The sequence below is a fragment of the Anguilla rostrata genome, chromosome 6, assembly GCF_018555375.3.
Source record: "Anguilla rostrata isolate EN2019 chromosome 6, ASM1855537v3, whole genome shotgun sequence".
In the NCBI taxonomy this organism is placed as follows: domain Eukaryota; kingdom Metazoa; phylum Chordata; class Actinopteri; order Anguilliformes; family Anguillidae; genus Anguilla; species Anguilla rostrata.
The window spans coordinates 49,710,191-49,729,812 of NC_057938.1; the positions used below are offsets into that span (position 1 = coordinate 49,710,191).

Here is a 19,622-nt window from a genome sequence, read left to right on the forward strand (position 1 = left end):
TGGGTAAAAGTGGAAAGTTTTGGACTGGCCAAGTCAGTCACCTGATGTAAATCCTATTGATGCATGCATTTCACTTGCTGAAGAGGACACTGAAGACAGAACCCCCCCCCCCCCCCCCAAACAAAAATTAACTGAAAGCAGCTGCAGTGAAGGCCTGGAAAAGCATTTACAAAGAGGATTCCAAACATTTTGTGATGTCAATGGGTCATAGACTTGGATTTATTGCATTTAAGGGCTATGCAACTAAATATTACTTAACTGACTTGATTTATCATTTAGTTCATCCTTATCTTAAATTTGTGCAGCTTAAAATTAGGGGACACAGCTCAAAAAACAGTTGTTTCCGTAAAATGGAAAACACAATGGAAATAAAAGCTGATTGTCTGTACATTCATCTCTTGATCTCAATCCAAATGCCTTGTGTATATAGCAAAAACAACAAAATTTATTCAACCGTTTACATATTTTTGGAGGCCGCTGTATTTATACCAGGCTTATGTAACATGCATGCACTGTGTTCAATAGTGGCACGTCACAGTCACAAACGTAGCCCGGTGGTTTGGAGTGAAACCAGTGGTACGAGATGTGCAGCTTGCCTGAGGATAGGAGTGACTCTCAGACACGGCACATTTGCGTAATCCCGGGGGAGACGTTGAGCAGACCTGTTTGTGCAGGCCCACAGCGGGGAGCACAGAGGCCTGGGAGCCCAGCCTGTGCAGGATCTGAGCCTCTGCGTTAGCACGACTTAGCACGATCCCCCCACCTCAATTCAATATAATGTCTTTCTGTCATTTTCTCTTTGAAAACAGAAATGGTGCGTTCTGTGTGATGCCGCCGAGTGGTTTGCATGTCTTGCGATAATATGAAAGGTTTTATTTTAATATGAGCTTTAACCATTGAAATGACTTGCAAATGTAATTTTAAATGTAAAAGGTTTGGGCTTCAGGTACTTCTATGAAAAGAAATGCAGTCACAAAAAATACTGATGCAGTCTGTTTTTTACTACTGTTAAATATTTCTCTTATAACACAAATGAGTGTACATGTATATATATGTGTGTGTGTGTGTATACAATAAAAACTAGTCCTGAGATGTACCAAAAATCCTCATACTGCAGAACTGTGTCTGTACAGGTGTATGCACAGTTTATCTGCTTTCTGAGTTATTTGAATTTTGAAGTCTGCCTTTGGGATGGTACGAATTATGGTAACAATGTGAACTAAAGGCCAGTTTGACCTGTTAGTGGAGCCTGAGGTGGAAGCCTGGCCTTTTAATCTGGTCTGGTCTGGTCAGGTTTGGTTCCACAGACACTTCATAAAAAGTTCAGTGCTCCGTACTGGATTGTTGTGCTTTTCACTGATCTTCAGGGAGGGGAACTATAATGAACCCCCACCCACCACCCCCCACTGAGCACTGCCTAATGAGGATCAGTCAGCTGCCTGTGAAACCTGAACACAGACCTCACCCCAGCAGATGGTAAACACAGACACAGGTATTTCACAAGCCACTGGACACAGATCTTGCTTTGGTCAGTTCTAACAAACCTCAGATCAATTTAGGGCACTGGGCTTTGCTTTTTGAGTTCTATCGCTTGTAGTGATTCTAGAGTTTGTCGAATCTCCAAAAGAATGCACTTTTCCATCATTGTTGATGTGTCTCAGTTCTTCAACCACAGTATATGTTAAAGTGGAACTTTTCAATCCTGAAAAGAGGCATGGTTCGTTACTCTTCAGTATTCACCATTGTTATTAAAATAAGTGCATCAGCTAGCTGGAATGTGAAATAACTTACTGGACTAGTTGCATTTAAAGATTTGTGTGATTTCTTATTTAATTTCAGGCAAACATCTAAGCTGCAGAGGACACGCTCAGCTGTTTGCTGGTAGAGGTAATTACACTATGACTCAGATTGGTCTCTGCCGTTAGGTGAGAGGTAGTTTGCAGAGCGAGTTCCTCCTCAGAGTTTCAGTTAACATTCGCTGAGCGGTTACCACTTCCTGACAGAGCTTCTGCACTAAGCACTAAAGAGCTCATGAAGAGCAGTGTAGGTAAGTCCTTTCTTTATATATATCTTTTTCTTCCTTGTGTTCTCATTTTCAGGTGTTTATCGATATTAGATGAGGTTCTGTATTCCTTCACTAAACCCTTACATCCAGTGAAATCAGCATCTGCTGAAAATCACATTTCAGATAATACTTGGGTGAACTTGACTCGTGGGAGCAGAATTCTAACCCGCGACTCCCATTTCAATGTTTAATGTGCGCTTTGTTGATTACCACAATGCAACAGTGAACAATTCATCCCAGTTATAGGCAAAAAAAAATAGGCCTTATTTTATTTTTGTCAAGCTTTATATGAATATATTGTTTCACCTCACGTCCGACTTGGAAATAGGCGGTAACGTTCTTTCGTCATCCATTGTCTGGTTCAAAGCAACTTTTCGCACCGTTGTTTCTTCTCCGCTGAAGTGTTCCACATGAAGGAAAAAGATGCGTGGTCTTGTAGAACATCAGGAGGGATCTCGTGCGTGTTGGGCCCGGGGTTATGGCTGTAGCGACTGTTGAGTCCGAGCATCCCACTGAGCAACGTGTGCAGGTTCGCTGAGTCCAGGCTGCAGGGCCATTGATTTCCTGGCTTGCAGACAGGAAGTGGGGGCTGGGTGCAGCCTGCACAGCGCTGATAATGAGCTCGAAAACACTGATTCTGACGCCCCATTGGCTGAACGTGCAGTTTGTTTCATATTGCTATGACTTGCGGGAAATTATTGATGAAGTGCACTCTTGTGCCAAAATCTAAAGAGCGGGGTGTGGGGGGAGGGGGAATAACATGGTCAACATTGTTGTCAGTGGAACATTTGATATTTGGAGTGCTTTGAGAGGAAATGTATTGTTTGTGTTGAATAGACACAGTGCCTTTCTCTTTTAACACGCTATGGGCAAACAGCCTAAATGCACTGTAGCCTTCTAACCAAAACAGGAATTATCTTTGTTGTGATAGTTATCTCACTGTTGAAAATTGTGATGTTTGCCTGCATCCCTGCAATGTTAAAATAATAACAATATGCTCTGATAGTCGTTGGACTGCTTTCTGCGTCAGGCTGTGCCCGCAGAGATATCGCATGGTAAATGAAGACCACAGGATTTTGCTTTTGGCTACAAGTTTATATACCTGTAGTGTGTGTATCCTGGCATTGATCAGGGGTGTATATATTAGCATGCCGTCACCACCCCGGCGGCCTGTTGCGGTGTGGTTGTAGTGAAGGCGTTTGCCCTGCCAAGAAATGCACCCGAGCGAGCGGGCTGCACCGTGCTGCCGAACGATTCGCTGTTGTCGTGGAGACGGCCCCGCGGTGTCTCGCAGTGCCAGGGGTTCCGAGCGTTAAGAAGCGCGTCTGTTCTGTGTGGCGAGACGCCTGTTGGAGGCCCCCCCCCCCCCCATCCCCCTACGCAGGTGGCCCTTCAAACGAGACGCGCTCTGTCTCCGAACGCACACTTTACCACAGAACACCCCTTCGGCAGTGCCGTTTTCAGAGTGTCTCACACAACGATAAAGTACTTCTCAAAAGTGCTGCTTGAAAAGAGACCTCTTAAGGATCATCCTGAAGTAGAACACGGTACCTGTCAGATTCTGGAAGGTAAAAAGGGCTCCTTGTTCTTTAATATATCATTACATCAATATTTGAAATCGCCGTCTTTCACATTATATGCAACAACTTCTGAGTTTCCCCTTTTTTAAAGAGCCTTTTCATTTTTGGGCCTCTTCCATCATGACATAATGAGTGGAAATGTTTGTCTTTAGATTAGTGTCATTTATTTCTGGGATAATTTCTATTTTTACACGTGCATAGAATGTTTATTGTGTTTGGCGTTTGATTTTAATGAGCCTCAGTGCCAATGCTTTTTAAGTGTGTGTAGGAGCTGAGCTTTGCAGGAAGCAACCAGAGCCAGGACACCTGAAGCTCATAACAACCCTTCTTTGAAGCTGGCCCATTGTTAATACATAGCCTGTTTTTTACCTTTCTAAACACTGTAATTTCTCATATTAAATGAAAAGGTGGACATAAACCCACATCCAAACGTAAAATTATGTTTGAGGTGATTCCAATTTTGCCTGCTTGCATGGCTTTGCTTGCCACTCCTGGCTGTTCCAACTCCCAAAACTTCAGGGGAAAGATTTTAACAAACATTAAAAAAATTTTTTTTCTTCTTTTCATTCAGAAGTGCTGACATCATGCATGCCCATTGTATCTCACCACATAAGGTCAACTAGGCCCAAAAACTTTTCCCCCCAAAGATAAGACTTTAGGACTTACTCTTTTTTTGTGTTTTTAGATTACTATGCAAGCCAGAATTGAAAATGAAATACTTATATTTTTAAAGATAACCTTCAGCTCTCCAGAGACTCACGATGGAAATAATTGAGTGTTTTTTTGGGGGGGAAACAAGGGGGCAGTGATTAATTGAGGGGTTATGGGTAATTGAACCAGCATAATGCTGTCCACAAGTTTAATTACCAAAACAAGTATGTTCTTCTGGCTGGAAACAGTGTTGTTTTTCATCCGTGTTGACAGGAGATTTAATTAGAGAGATTGCTGATTTTGATCAGCGCTTTCTGATATCTGGCCAGCCTGTCTGTCCAACCGTGATGGCGAAGCACATCAGCAGCCTTCTTTGTGATCTTCTGTTAGATGTTTTCATCCACCAGTAACACGGGGCTTCTCCAGTACAGTGTACCCAATTTGAAACTTGAAGTTCTCTATTTGATCAAATCTTGACAGTTAAGCTAATTCTGGAATACAACATCTTAAATACATGCCTGCTTGTATTTCTGGGATGCTGGCAGGACTGGAGGTTCTGGAGTAATGTGAGGAAATATTTATGTGTTTTTTTCTGTGACCTCTGGCCACCCATTCATATCTATTTCAGTATATCTTATAACTCTATACCTGGGTGTCATATCATGAATGGAGATGATTACCTAAAATGGTATGTAATTTAATAATGAATAGAGATTGTACAATATAAAAGCAAATGGCTGCATTATTTCAGACCTTTCCGGATTCTACAAGAATATTTTGTAATTTTGCAATGTAGACAGAGCTGTCAAGTCATATCCTCTGACAGTGACTAACTTGTCAAATCACCATTGTAGGCACTCTTGTGAACTCAAAGTGATACGTAAAATATGGCCAGCATAGTTTAAATTCTTTGAAATGGCACTTTCCAATCTGGCTGTTGTTTAAAAAAAAATGCAGGCCCACAATTATCCACGAGTCTTCTTTCAGGATTTACGTGTGAAATTATTTAACCCATCTAGAGAGGGTTGAAGTGTTGCATCAAAATAAATGTTTCAGCCGGACTGAAAGGGGAAGTTCGGAAGAAACTCAGTAGGAAGGACATGTGTTGTGAAACAGTTTGTGCTGCAATGTTGGTTGTGACGTACATTGTGAAGCTGAAGTGGAGTTTTTGTGAAGAGGAGCAGCTTTTGCTGGAACTAGAAGAATGATGGAGGACTGGAACTCATTAAATGAAAGGAAATCGGAAGGCTGTGACTGAGATGATCAGCTTGGGCCTTGGTGAGTTGACATTTTTTTGCAACTGTGAACTTTGACAGAAAAGTAATTTATATTTGTGCTAAACCTTTATTTTCCATAATTTCTTAAAGCAAGATACTAGACCGTTTTCAAGAAGGTTAAGATTTTATTTTAAATGCCACAAAGAAGATACATGACTGTATCTATTTTTATTCTATTACCTCCCGGTGAAGCATGTGGAAGAATTAATTTCACCTTCTTGGACACAAACACATCTCCTTTATTTATTAAAAAATGTAAAGAAACTTAAACTGAATAGGCCATTGTCAATTGTTGTGACTACTCAAGTGACCTCTTCACCTTGCTGTAATCAGATAAGGTACTACCGTTCACTGCTGAGGGAATGGCTGAGTCAGGTCACGGAGCGAGTGACATGACCATATCAAGAGCTGTTTTCTTCAGTCAAAAGCAGAAGAATGTTTAAAAATGCAAAATGGCGTCACTTCTCAAGAAACATCTGGTGGAATGCAAATAAAAAGCATCATCGAAACTGAAAATCACTTCGCAAATTATCTGACAAATCTTTGCAGGGGATTTATCTCAGCGATTTTCATGCTAAAATGGCTTGGATATTAGTGCAGCTAGGGACCACAGTTACAGGATGCTTTGGACTTCTGACCCTATTTTGGTTAACTGTGTCTTTACTTGCATGGCATTTTATATGGAGGCAGTTAATGGAAGCAAACTTGTCTCCTCAGCAACTGAAATGGCATCCATTACAGTTGTATGATGATGTGTTTAGGCTGCTAGCATACAGGACCACCCACCAGAACAGCTTTGTTTGCTTGCAGTAGTTTTTGTCACATTGATGGATAAAAAAGGAACAGGAAGTTCATTTTTTAAATGCTGTCCTGGGCTGAGATTATTTTAAAGCTGTCTTTTCACAATTAAGAATGTGTAAGACATGCTTACACAAAAGTAATAAGGATACCAGGTTTGCTTTCTCAAACTCAAACTAGTGTCCATAAAAAACTGAATTTGGGGAAAAATAGGTTAAAACAGGTTAAAGGACATTTGAGTAGTCATAAGTGAGTGGTGAAATAAGAGGGAAATTAAAGGTTTCAAAGTAGAGAGTAAGGTTTGGGGACTTTTAAAATACTGAGCGATTCATTTAATAAACATGGCATTTCATTGTCTTATTTTGCGAATATCCTAGTCTGTTCGAATGGTTTTCAGGAGTTATAGGGTCGTGAAGACCCCCAACTTTCCTTATTTATCAGTGTTGGACATTTTCAAGTTCATGCGGGTTGTGTCGCAGCTGAAAACAAACTCACTCAGTGAAACTGCACTGTGGGGGACACTTTGGATGAATAGGGTTCTGTTTCCTGTGCTGGCTTGGTTGCCTCGGTGGCTCCTTCACCCGCCTTCGGCAGCGGCAGTGTGAGCCTCGAGTCGAGTGGGCGGAGACACAGCTCTGATTGAGCTTTCTCCGCGAGGAGATGGAACGCGTACTCCGTGAGATCACATCCTTGCATACACTGCAGCAGAGAGCGATTCGACGGTAGAAGCCACTTCGTCCAACCTTACCCAGATTTCCGACAAAAGGAGCCGATTTCCGATTTGAGGATTGCGTAAAAATAGGAAGCTCCGAAGTTTCATTTTATTAAACGGTGGCAGTCTACACGCAATAAGAACCATGGGCTGTATTCTGCAGATCCCCCATCTTTGAGGATTTACGGCTTTTTATACGTGCTATTGGAATTGTACCCATTGGAGTGTACCACCGCATTTCAGCCTATAAAATAAACTAGCGACAATGTGGGAGAGAAACGATTACAACGATGGATTTGACACTTACAAAATGGGTAAGATAGGTTACTTTTGTTATTATATACACCTAGTTATTGTCGTTAATATAGGCTTAGCCTACACACGCTGTTGTCAGATCATCGTGGTCGGTGACCACAAGATGTAAAAACGTTAGCCATGCATAGAGCAGTTTGAGGAATGATCAACATTAACATTAATCAGAATAACGGGTTGAGGACTTACCAGTTAAATCACACTACGTTTTTACCAATTTCTTGGTCGTAAAGGATATAGCCAGTTAAGTTGTTTTCTTCTGGCTACCTATTTTAAATGAAAGTTGGCTAGCTAGCGAACTTACGTCTTGAAATTGTGGAGACCTAGCTAGCCAGGTTAGCACTATGCTACAGAACCTTGATTCTGTAATATAGTAGTGTTGCTGACCAGATGTGCTGATGAATGTGTGCCTTGCTACGTGGCTAGCTAACACTAGCTAGCTTTGCGAGCCTTTTTGTTTTTATACACCATTGTGGGCTATATTCGTTCTATACAGAAACGTAATTGAGAGCTGGTTTCTTGCGTCAGATGAGAAGAACGCAGCGTGTGGTGCGGGTCTTTGGTGGGGAATGATCGGAGTTTGGACTTTAGTGTGAATTTAGACATTGCATTTGGATACATGCCCTGAAAAGCATGCAATGACCCTTTCATGGAACAATTTCTACAAGGTTAACAAGGGAATGTGTGTTAAATTGTCAGGGCTGGGCTCTCGTGCTCCCCCTTCCACGCGTGTTCTTTGTCTCGTGCGGAGTGACAGTAATTATTATTGTCAATATGGGGACAGATAGATTTTGCCCCCTGAAACCCGCGACTACGCAATCTACTATGGCCTCAGGAAATAAGTCAACCGTTAGATAATTTTTTATGTGAATAAGAAAACATCATGTAAGAGATGCATATTGGAAAAAGAAAATTAAAACAAGACCTAATCTTAACAAGTTCCTAAAGCGAGTAACAAACTAGCCCGATATTTGTTCGTGCAGTGTTTGTCCAGTTACACTTCGATGTTAATGAAACATTGTCAAGACTGTACACACAGACTTCGTTTCCGAAGTGCCAAAATTGCGGCTATTCGCTACAGTAACACCAGTGTGAAGAAATAAAAAGATAACCCCTTTAATTATTTTTCCGTTTAAACGTTTATGCAATGTACTCTTAAGTTTGAAAAGTTACCATAGCATCCACATGTAGTTACCAAGTAACGTTGAAGTGCCCTTTGCGATGCTACAGCTGAGCTTTTAAATCCCCCGTACTTTTCTGTTAATAATTGATCATACATTGCATAATCCCTGGTACATTCTGAGGGTTTGAGACCTAAGCTCTTACCAGCATCAGTTTTAACTCTTCACCATGGGTGGGGGGCAAATTCTTCAGGAACTCGATCCTGTTAAAAAGTATTTTAGGTGTTGCCTCATTTCAGACTCGCTGATGAGCCTTAAATACATTGTCTAATTTTAAGACGCCTATATTTTGAATAGCATGTCACATTGCAGTACATCAGCTACTGAACAGCAAATGTGGTACTATGCCTGTCACTATACTGTAACAAAAACAGAGCATCTGTCATTGAATCAGAGCTTAGCCTGCAATTGATCTTGACAGTTGCTGTGTTAGAAGTGATGGCTGTCTAATATCTCTTCTGCACTGGTCCATGATTATGACTGCAGCGCTGTTTGGTGTGCGTGCTATAGTATGTAGGCTGAAGTCTCAGTAGTGATTAGAGAAAGTGGATGAGTGAACTATCTTGGCCGTAATTTCACTATCCTCAAGCTGTGCTGTTCTGTTCCTGACGTTGAACGCATGTGCCATCCACACAGAGAACCTCTCTTTCAACGTGTTTGGAAAATGTGCGAAATTTGCCACCCTATACATGCACAACTTTGTGGAATATTCATGTATAACCCTATGTATTCTGCAACATGAAGTGTTTTGTGATGGCTGCAGGGTTTCAGGGATGAAATTAAATTTCCATCAAACTCAGAAGACATGAAGTGACATGCAGCTAGTGAAAAAAAGGTGAATGCTCAAAAATGTAAGACGTAGACTAGGCTAGGCCTATATCCCAATATTAGATAGAGTTTCAGGTGTCCCATATTCCCGATAAGATGGTAATTGTTAGATGTAACAATCGATAATTGGGGACAAATTTGGCATTAATGAAGGAAGCGAAAAGTACACAATCATAACTGAGTCAACATTAATAGGAATTCAAGGTAAAAAAAAACAATCATCAATAGCCGCGTTTCCACCGCAGGAACTATACCCCGGAACTAGGAACCTTTTGAGGAACTCAGTGCGTTTCCACCGCAGGAACTAGGGTCTAAATTTAGTTCTGGGGGCTTTGTTTTACCCCCCAAAACGTTCCTGCTCGGGGGGTAGTACTTTCCGAAAGTACAGGAACCTTTTGGGTGGAGCTTGCAGCGCTGAACATTTCTGATTGGTCGAGTACTCGTAGCATTTGTGTTGTATTTATTTTCCGCCATTACCCGCCATGTTTGAAAATATGCAGCGGCAAACCAATTTATTTTCATAATAACTTCAAATCAAACTTGTATGTTATGCGGCGCAGTAGCCTACTTTTTGTTATAGCCTGTCAACGTCTTGGAATTATAACGTGTGCTCTTCTGTTCTTTTCTTGCTTTAGTATTCGTTTTATAAAATGCTAAGCATTCGTTCTGGGACAGCATATTACGTAGGCTACCAAAACATTCAAACGGATTAATTCGGTTGCTGAATATTTTCTTCCGGATTTTCTTTGTTAGCCCGTTGTAATTGACTCAAAACGTTTGATACAGTTATGTGAGGTATGCGGTAGTTCTGCATAATTAACATTAGTGATACAGTACAAGCAAACTGGAAATCACCTTCCGCACTTTTTATCCGGGTAAAATAACAGGTTAATTCTAGTAATCTTCCCTTTAGCTTTTTCAGACTGCCGTAATTTTACTCAATTTTACTGCCATTTTTCAATTCCACGAAAAGACCAGGAAGACTATGGACTAATTTATGGTGCATGGTTCGCATCTGGAGGGCACACTTCGCTGCTCGGCTAGCAGTAACTTCGAAGGAAAGCAAACGGTGGCTGTACCACTACTAATTTACATTTTCACGCAAGTCTGAGTTTTCGTTCTATTCTTGTCATTTTGCGATTAGCCTATATGGAATTGACGACGAGAAAGTAATAAAACAGCAAATTGTTTACAACGTGTGCATGTTTTCTGCTGTTAATGAATGTGTTTGAGAGGATATATGAAAATCAATAAATACAAAAGTAACCATATATAGTCATTGTTGGTAACCAGTTGTATATAAGTGGAATAAACCCCTCCGGGCTGTCCCGGTTATTAGAAAATATTCGGTGGTAGTATGGTGTTACAGAAGAAATCATATGACAGATGGACCGACGACAACGTCAGTGGGCTAATTTGCCTAATCTTCGCGGTACTTTAGACCCCGGTGGAAACGCAGACAACCATTGGCTGAAGGAACCTTTTAGTTCCTGGTAAAGTAGTTCCTGGGACTGAAAGTTCCGGGTAATTTTGGTGGAAACGCGGCTAATGTCTGAAAAAGAGCTTGACTCTGCCTATGCTGATCGTGCACTTTTTCCTCATAAGATGGGTCTGTTTTGCACACACTTGCATGTTAGCACCTCTGCCGTTTATTGATTGAACTCATTGATCTCAGATTGTGACCGTGAACATGTAGAATGGTCACATCATTTGTTTACTGGTGTGCGTTATGCAGGTGTGCGGTATTGCGATGGTCACATACCGTCTGTTTATTTTCTGCAAGTTGGAATTTAGAATGCCCAGCCCAGCACCTGCCTGTCATATATTGGGACAGCCTTAATGACCACTTCTAAACGGATTATGTGCCCGAAGTAGGTTAGATTAGCAGATAATAACGGGAGACGGCCCATTTGGCGCACGGCCGTCTGGGAAGCTGTCCCGGTCACCTGAAGCGTTCCGTGTTCAACCAGCGAACTCATTTCGAAGCAGCTGCAGAATATGCACTGGCAGTTCAGAACAGCACTCAATTCTCTGCTGATCATTTTCAGTTTTTTAATTACACTTGGAGAATAAATAAAATGTAGAAAAATATCAGCCTAACAAATAAATTGAGCATTTCTTCACACTTCAAAACGGACATTTTTTTTCTTGAGAACACAAAGAACATTATGAAGTTGAATCGAGTCAGTCGAGCAGGCCAAAGAATTTTACTACGAGGTTCAACCTAGAAAACTTTCTGCACGCAGTCGAGTTTCCCCCCTGTTTTGGGAGTGGTGGAGCAGACGTGAAGTTCCTGTCTTTGACACAAGCATTCGGAGGGCAGGCACTGTTTTCAAAGGAAGCTTGGTGTTGCAATAGGCATGTGTCATGGGGGATCGCGTGGTGTTTTGAACATGCTGAGTGAGTGTCAAAACCTGCTGCAACATGGCAGGACACCTTGTTTCAGTTGGGCTCTCATCATTTGTGTCTACAGGAGTATAGAAGTGGATTCCTGGAAACTTATGACCTCACAGTCACATGGCTTTGTGTGTGTGTGCGATGTTATTCCGTGGTGTCTTGCCAATTCTCGTAGTTAACTTATTGACAGGTCTCTCCCAAGTTCCCTGTTGGGACATAGAAAGGTTGTGTGTGTTAGCCTAACCAAGTGGCATCGGGTCACACTTGTACATCTCTGTTTATATTTGAGGTAGAACCTAATGAAGTCGTTGTACATACTAGTCAAAATAGTAAATTTTTGACATTTGAAAGATGTGTTAAAAGTTTAGTAAGGAAGCTGTATGGATGCGTTCATGTTTCTTTCGGGCATGTGCCATAATAGACTTCTGCGGCCTTGAAAGTCGTATAGCTTTCAGCTTTGCTGTGTCATCTGACCCAATCTAAACCGGAACAAACAATTTCCCTCTGTGCCTCGTGCTATATAGATACACATCTGACTAAACAGTTTGGACCAATTTGCATTTTCATCATTGAATATAATAGAGAGAAGAGCACTGCTTCCTCCTATTCCAAAACGAGACGCTACGTTCCCAGAAACTGCACTGCAGTAGAAGGACCATTCAGGACTATAAATTGTGTTGTAGACGTTAGCATTGTTGTCTGCTTAGGTAGTGTGTCCATTAAAGGGGGGGAGGGGTACAGGCCAATAGTAATGTCCCAGAGGATATGGAGTCTTAGCTCTGGTACAGAAACACGTGGGTCAGCTAATCTACTGCGAGATTAGTTGTGTTGATTTTGAAGATTTATTACACAGACTAATCAAATATTGCGGATCCACTTATTGGCTGGATCGACGTTAACCCCTCTGGTGCAGAATGTCCTCTTGGCTCATCGTGCATTTGAGTACTATACTGTAATCCTTGGGCCGAGTTCAGGTCATCCGTCTCCGTTTCCCAGGACAACAGAAAAACAGCCATGTAATATAGTGGAACCTTATGCCATTCAGGCAGAGGATACCTGCACCGATACAACTATTATACGATAAAATACAGGCTTATATGTTTAGGAAGTGATTTTCTTTTCGACACCTGTTAACAAAAACCATAATTATGTGCATTCCCCTGGAAGATGAATAGCTATTGTAGGTGTGGCGATGTGCTACCCAAAGAGCGGTTTTTAGCCCTGCTGATGGTCCTGTGGATCTCTCTCTCTCTCTCTGTCCCAGGTTCTGGCACGCCCTCTCCAGGATGGGTCCCGGGGTGCGAGTCGACGTGGCAGGGGGCCGCCTCCTCGGCCAGCGGCAGCAGTAACCGCGCGCGGCGACACAGCACCGCCTCGGACAGCGGCGACACGGGCATCGGGACGTCCTGCTCCGACAGCGTGGAAGGTCAGGGGATGCACACGCACGTGGATACGTGCGAATGCACGCATGTACACGCAAACAAACAACCACACAAACATATTCACACACACGGACACACACTCTCAAATACATGCACATACAGACGTATGTGCAAGCGTACCTGCATGCAAACTAATAAGCACACACACACACACACTCAAATGCACGCATGTACATGCAAACAAATACACACACACAAACATTTTCACATACACACACACTCAAATGCACACAGGTACAGACTCATGCACATACATGCAAATTAATACACACGCAAGCACGTACACATGCACAAACACACAGTAAGCAGAGAGATCATACACAAGTCATCACAAATTTGTCCACTTGCTGAACTCCTCCTCTCAGTCCACATCCCGGCCTCCATCATCTATGACATGCGCGTATGCGGAAATGCCTGTGTGTATATTTGCTCTCGCACATACACGCGACCTTGCTGCCCATTCCATCCAGACAGCAAACGTCCGTATTTTCAAAAGGGGTCAGCTCTCTGCGGTGTACATTTAACCTCTTTCCCCATGATTCTGATAATCTGTAGTAGATGTTTAAGTGAGGATATGAAGCTTGGGCACAGTTTTGTCGTGAGTCAGAGTAGTCATGACGTGTTGTTTTGTCACTCTTGGTCCGGCCTGGTATGAAGGCGGAACAGTGATTTAGGCCAGTGCCGAGTCCCCCACGCGAGACAGATATAGACCATTTCCTGTTTAAACTTGAGCTGGCATCGCACACAGGCTGGTCTTGGTTTGTTGCCGTTTGCCTGTGAGAACAGAGGAGAGCCCATCACGTGTTTCAGGTGGTACCTGAGTCATCAGTAGCTGGCTGTTCTTTAGGAATGTGGATTCCTATCCACTGCTTTGTGCTGTGTTATACCAGAGATGTAGCCATTTGAGGAATGAGTAGAAATTGTGCGTATTTACAGTATTTAAGGTGTAGGCTCTGAAAGGCTTTTGCCTTGCGTTTGATTTTACTCTTTTTTTATTAGGTAATGGTTTGCTTTGCTGGCCTGATTATTTGAAGACACTGACCTATATTTCAGACTGACATTGTCTATTGCTGTAAATGCATACATGCTCAAGTAGGCTATATTGTGTGTATGTTTGTGTAGATCTGGTGCATAGCATGTACATCTCTGTACGGAGGATTAGTCAGTAGTCTGTGTTCTGTGTAATGAGATGACCAGTTGCCTTCTTGGCTTGTGAGCAACTTTGCATCTGAGACAGGCTGTATGAACAGGCCTGTAAAAGACTAGGCCTATATCCTGATCCTGTAACCACTGGTCTGGCCCTGTTAAACTGCTGAAATTCCACTTAGCCCACTGCTCGTCTCACCAGAGTTTACAGTCTCATGGAAGTATTTCTGAAAGGATGTGTGTGTGTGTTTTGTTTGCGCGTATGTGTGTGCGCGCGTGCGAGAGAGAGCAGGGAAGTGTAAAAGAGTGAGAGATACAGAGAGAAGTGCACGGTCCTGTCGGGTGTTCACATTGACTCAGTGAGGCCCTGGGTACTGCCTAACGTACACTGCGCGAATGGAAAAAGACCCGCTCCTTAGCAACGTTCCCAACACAGGAACCTTTCCCAGTCACATGGGTGCGCCTTCTCTCTGGGGAGCTTCACATCCAGGCTCAATACCGCATGTTGCTCACAGGCTACATACCTGCCATTAAAGACACCTGGGTCTCCAGAGGCTCAGCTGATGCCATCCGTTAGCACGTTAGCTCGTTAGCCGAGGGCTTCTTGGCGCAGTCAGCGTCTGCCTGAAGGGCCTGGTCAGTAAGGTGGCAGGGTATCGTCCAGACGTCCCGTTCCGAACCTGCCCCTCTCCCTGGGGAACGCTGGCTAGGCTGTGTTCCCTGGGTCTGGCCAAACCGTAACCGGGAACAGCTGTCCTTCCTCAAACTCTGGCTCGGCAGACAAAGGATCCGTGCGGTTAGCTCAGCGGAGCGTACGGATTGTGTTCTTGGAATTTGCTGAACATCTAGATTTTTTTTCTGCGGGGTACAGACAACCTACAATTTTCTTGTAAAATGTGTCTCTAAAATTCTTGGGGCTTCTTTGGGCAAACGTATCTGTAACGTCCAACATTATTCTGAGCTGCAAGTGGTATGCTCTCAATGCTTTCTTCCAAGATAGGTTAGCGTTTTGTTAGTGGTTAGGTGCTGCATACGTTTTAACTGGCCTTGCTGCTACTGCTGTCCCATAATCCTTCTGGACGACCCGCACGGGCTGCCAAATGTTTAGACATAAGAGGGAACCTCCTCACATGCCCTGTGTAAGAGAGGAGCCTCCTCACCTCCACGCTGCTGGGAGGAGAGAGAGGGAGAGGAACTCCAGGCTCAGTTCCTCTTCCCGCGAGGTGTCTGAGGTGACTCACTTCTGCTGAGAGCCCCAGAGCAGAGAGATAAAGGGGAACTCGCTCCCGATAGCGGCGACGACGGCTCGTTTCCGTGGGAACCCACCCCATCAATTACCACGGGAGCAGTCGCAGCCGTCGCCCTCTTAATTGGATGCCCCCACCCCCCCCCCCCAGTGTAAACGCGCAGCTGGAGAGGCTGCAGCCGTGGCCCACATTTCAACACGCGCCCAGCGCCCCCCTCCCCGTGCTCACCTAGAGAACAACCCCCCCGGCTCAGTCAGCCACAGCACGGATACGTCTCTCCCTCCCTCAGCCCCACAGTGTCTGTCACCCCCCAGGGGAAGGGAGGGGAGGGGGGGAGGGGGTTGGGTTTGAGATCTGGCACACTGGGTGAGCACGCAGGCTAGCAAAGCGCACGAGGCCCAGACTCTCATTGATTGATGCGCACGGTTCCCCATCGATCTCATACCATAAATATCAAATATCAGACAGAGCGGATGCCCTCAGACAAGGTGACTTTCGGTGTTTTTAAGCTGAAATGGTGCGCCTCACATTTTATTTCATTTGGTTTTTGGTGGTGTTATTGTATTTTTCAGAAGAACGTGTGATAATATTGTGACGCACTTCAAGCCGGGGTGACCTACATTGTGTTTTTCGCCCGTTTTTTCCACTCTGAAGGGGGAACGGTGCGCAGTTTCCTCAGAGCGATTTCCCGGCATCCTCTTGGCTCTGAATGAAGCAGCCCCCTGAGATGGGGGCTGTGTGAGAGAGAGCAAGACTCAGAATTAGGCCAGTTCTGCTGCTTCAAAAAAAAAAAAAAAAATAATACATGCGTGTAATTGTCGTGTGGGAAGCAGGGGGGTCCGACATCACAGCAAGCTGAGACAACTCGGGCATCCAGGCTGCATGCTGCTCAACCCTGGAGAACACCGCCTTAGATCACCACAGGGACCAGGGGAGGTTACATTAACCCTTTAAGGTGGAAGATCACAAATAGCCTATTTGCTTAGGATGTTCTTTACTGAACATTCAAATGCTGATGTAACAGTCACTACTGGTAATTGAAAGCAACGAAGTTCTAGAACACTGACTGACTCCAAAAAAATCTTCTCTTCAAAGGGTTAATAATTAAATTATTCTCAGTTCACTCTCTGCACCATGACATAATGAATCACACTGCCAAGACCGGAGAAGATGATTGAAATAAGCCTATATTCTGTTTTACTTATTGTTCATGTGGTAAATATTTCTCTTGTCATGGTTAATTGTACTGAAATAACACAGGAGCAGACATTTAAAGTCACGTAAACCTTTTTTATTTTTTTAAAGCACACGTCTCTTCTTTTGCATTTGCATTGTGAACTTTTCGGTATTTTGTAAGTTAACTCGCCTGCGTAGCGGGTGTTTGCCCCGGCTAGTAAATCTGTTGTTTTAATGCCATTTTAAGGGCAGGTCTCTGGAATAAGCGTCCTCTGTGTTCTACGGCATCTTCAAGGCTGGCGTTTATGCAGTGGTGGGTCTTTTATGCCCTGGCCTCCTTTGGAGAGGGATTCTCTGCGCGGACCCCCGACTGTAATGCACATGAAAGAGGAGCCTCTGTTCCTGGAGCTAGTGCATAATCGCTACATCGCGCCCGCGGTTCACAATTGGCTTATCTCCTCCGCTGCCTCCATTTTGCTCAACGCACCGCATCAGAACATTCTGGCTTCGACAGATCCAGTCGGACTACTAGGAAAAGACCCCATAAATCCCCCCCCCGTTTAAGAGATTGTGAAGTGTCTAACAGTTCTTTTTAAAAATTTGGCGAATCCCTGCCTAGTGTTTTTCTGAAAATCCAAAAGAGAGCCAGTTTTAGGGTGTATTCCTGACACACTAAAGCCTGTTCAGTTTATTTTTATGCAACTGCTTATGTAACTTGCATATTTTTTTTCTCCATTTTTTTTGTGTTTCATTTGTGGCGTCAGTGAATGTTCTCCTCAAGTGTATTTCATAATTATACGGCAGCCTCGTTCCGGTTCATTGGAAAGTGCGGCGCACGGCGTCGCCCGGGGACGTTTCCGTATGGAGGTCACCCCGATTCTCCGTGTTCCTCTCCGAATGCCGAGGGACGTTGCTGGAGGTGGACAGTTAACCGCGGATCCGGAATATGTGACGCGGTATCGACTTCTTGAATGTAGGTCATCCGAGCCTGAACGCTAGGCGTTCTGCAGCCCTGTACTGTGGCATTAGAGAGGGTCTCGTTGTGAGCTGGAGATACGTTTCATGCAGGGAGATCAATACATTTTTTTTGAGTCATTGATGCAGGCTGAGATATTCAAGAATGTGATATTTAAAGCGAATCAATGAAACCTAGACGCGCTGACCTACGGTATGAAATAAATGTGAGGTGCGTGCAGATCGGATGAATGGATTTGTACGCTTACTATTGGTGTCCTTGTCTTTGGTTTTTTTTGGTCTTTATTCATATTTCATGTTTTTTTTTCCTTGCTAAAACGAGGCAGGTTTTGATACGAGCGGATCCATCGACCGAGGCTCTGTTTTCCGGCAGTTCCGTTAGAATCTCGTTGGCGCGGGTGTCGGGTGACTCCCCCGGCACCCTGGACACCCCTTTTCCAGAAAACCGATCTCCCGGTGAAAAATAGACGGCAGGTTCCACTGTCTTAGTTGACCTTGGGAAGAGAGGAGAGAAGCGAACGGTTTGATTTATGTGGTTGTTTTCAGTCACGCTGTAAACAGTATATGTGATTGTGCAGTTCTTTTGGGACCATAAAGGGAAATTCAAATGGTTGTGTTCAAAATCAGCGCTTAGGATGTGATGTAGACGTTTGAGTCTCAAAGTGCTGGTTGGAGCCTTTGAAGTGTAGGGGGTCCTCAAAAAGACCCCCTTCGCTAATTATGGTTCCGGGTGGACATAACGGTGCTTTCCTGTAATTACCCAGGATGCTTCTGGTCCTGCCCAGTATTTTCTGGGTTCTCCAGAGCTGCTCAGTTTAATCATTACCGCGTTTCACTTTCAGAATGACAGGGACCGGCTGATTGGGGGATTTTGCCCAGCCTTCTTTATCAGTGTGTGATGTGTAATCTCATTCCAAGTACATGAAGCCAGTTGACCTCCAATCAGATTCCTGCGTAGGGCTGTTGATGATAGGTTCAAAGCAGACCTGGCAGCAGATCAAATACGTGTTTGTTTTGGATTCAGATATTTTTCTGTGCTCTGTTGATCTTGCCTGGTGCAACAGGGCCTGCCAGTAGGACCAAAAGGTGGGGTTTGCACTTTTTGAGAGTATGTCATAGGTTCCAGTACACCAGACAAGCTCGGTAAAGCGTAGAAAAGTATTTGAAGCCAAAACAAATATGTTTTGACCCACGTCTGGTTCAGAACTAGCGAAAGGACCATGGTGTCCCTGTGCAGGTGACGCTCGGTACTTTGAGCTTCAGAGAAGCGGCGTTCACAGTTTTTGTCGGACAACGACCTTAGGAACATACCCTAGAGTTGTGGTAGGCCGCGCTTCCGTAGCGTTTCTTTCATCTGTGACTCCGGCTTACCTCTCTCTCTTTCTCTCTCTCTCTCTCTCTCACTCACTCACTAAGGACATTACGGGCTCCGCTCAGCAACTTAGCGGGGCCTATTTCGGTCCACAGAAACAACCTGTTTCGAGCGAGCGGTTATGCAACCGCGGGGTCAGGCCAAGGCCGTCACCGGGCCGTCACCGGGGGCGTCGTGTTACCCCGCAGAAGGTAGCGGCCGTCACACAAGGCAACCTGAGCCCGTGCCTTACCGACCAGGAATAAACACCGTGAGGTGGAGGGGCAGAGGTGAAGGAGGGGTGTTGCTGGCCTAAGATGCTCAGGAAGGATGTTTCGGATTCTATTCTCTATTCCTCTATTAATACCGCAAACATCCACCTTGCCTCAGGTTACCATCCGAAGGGCGTCCGTAAGCTGGATCAGATAGATAATAGCCCTCTGCTCCTCTGACACCATCTTGAGTAATGGTCCTGAGGTCAGTG

The 19,622-nt window shown here is 44.1% G+C and overlaps 1 protein-coding gene across 3 annotated transcripts in view; it reads left to right on the top strand.

Moving 5' to 3' along the window:
• Positions 1 to 1,956: 1,956 nt before the first annotated feature.
• Positions 1,957 to 19,622, top strand: part of cep85l (centrosomal protein 85, like) — a 64,564-nt gene continuing 46,898 nt past the window's right edge. The window contains exons 1-2 of one of the 3 annotated variants that reach the window (XM_064340310.1): positions 1,957 to 2,047; positions 13,066 to 13,227. In XM_064340310.1, the coding sequence (XP_064196380.1) occupies positions 2,032 to 2,047; positions 13,066 to 13,227 (178 nt within the window). In that variant the 5' untranslated portion in view covers positions 1,957 to 2,031. Of the gene's footprint in view, positions 2,048 to 5,422; positions 5,575 to 6,987; positions 7,398 to 13,065; positions 13,228 to 19,622 lie in introns of those variants that run through there. The other 2 variants (XM_064340309.1, XM_064340308.1) reach the window with 2 other exon arrangements.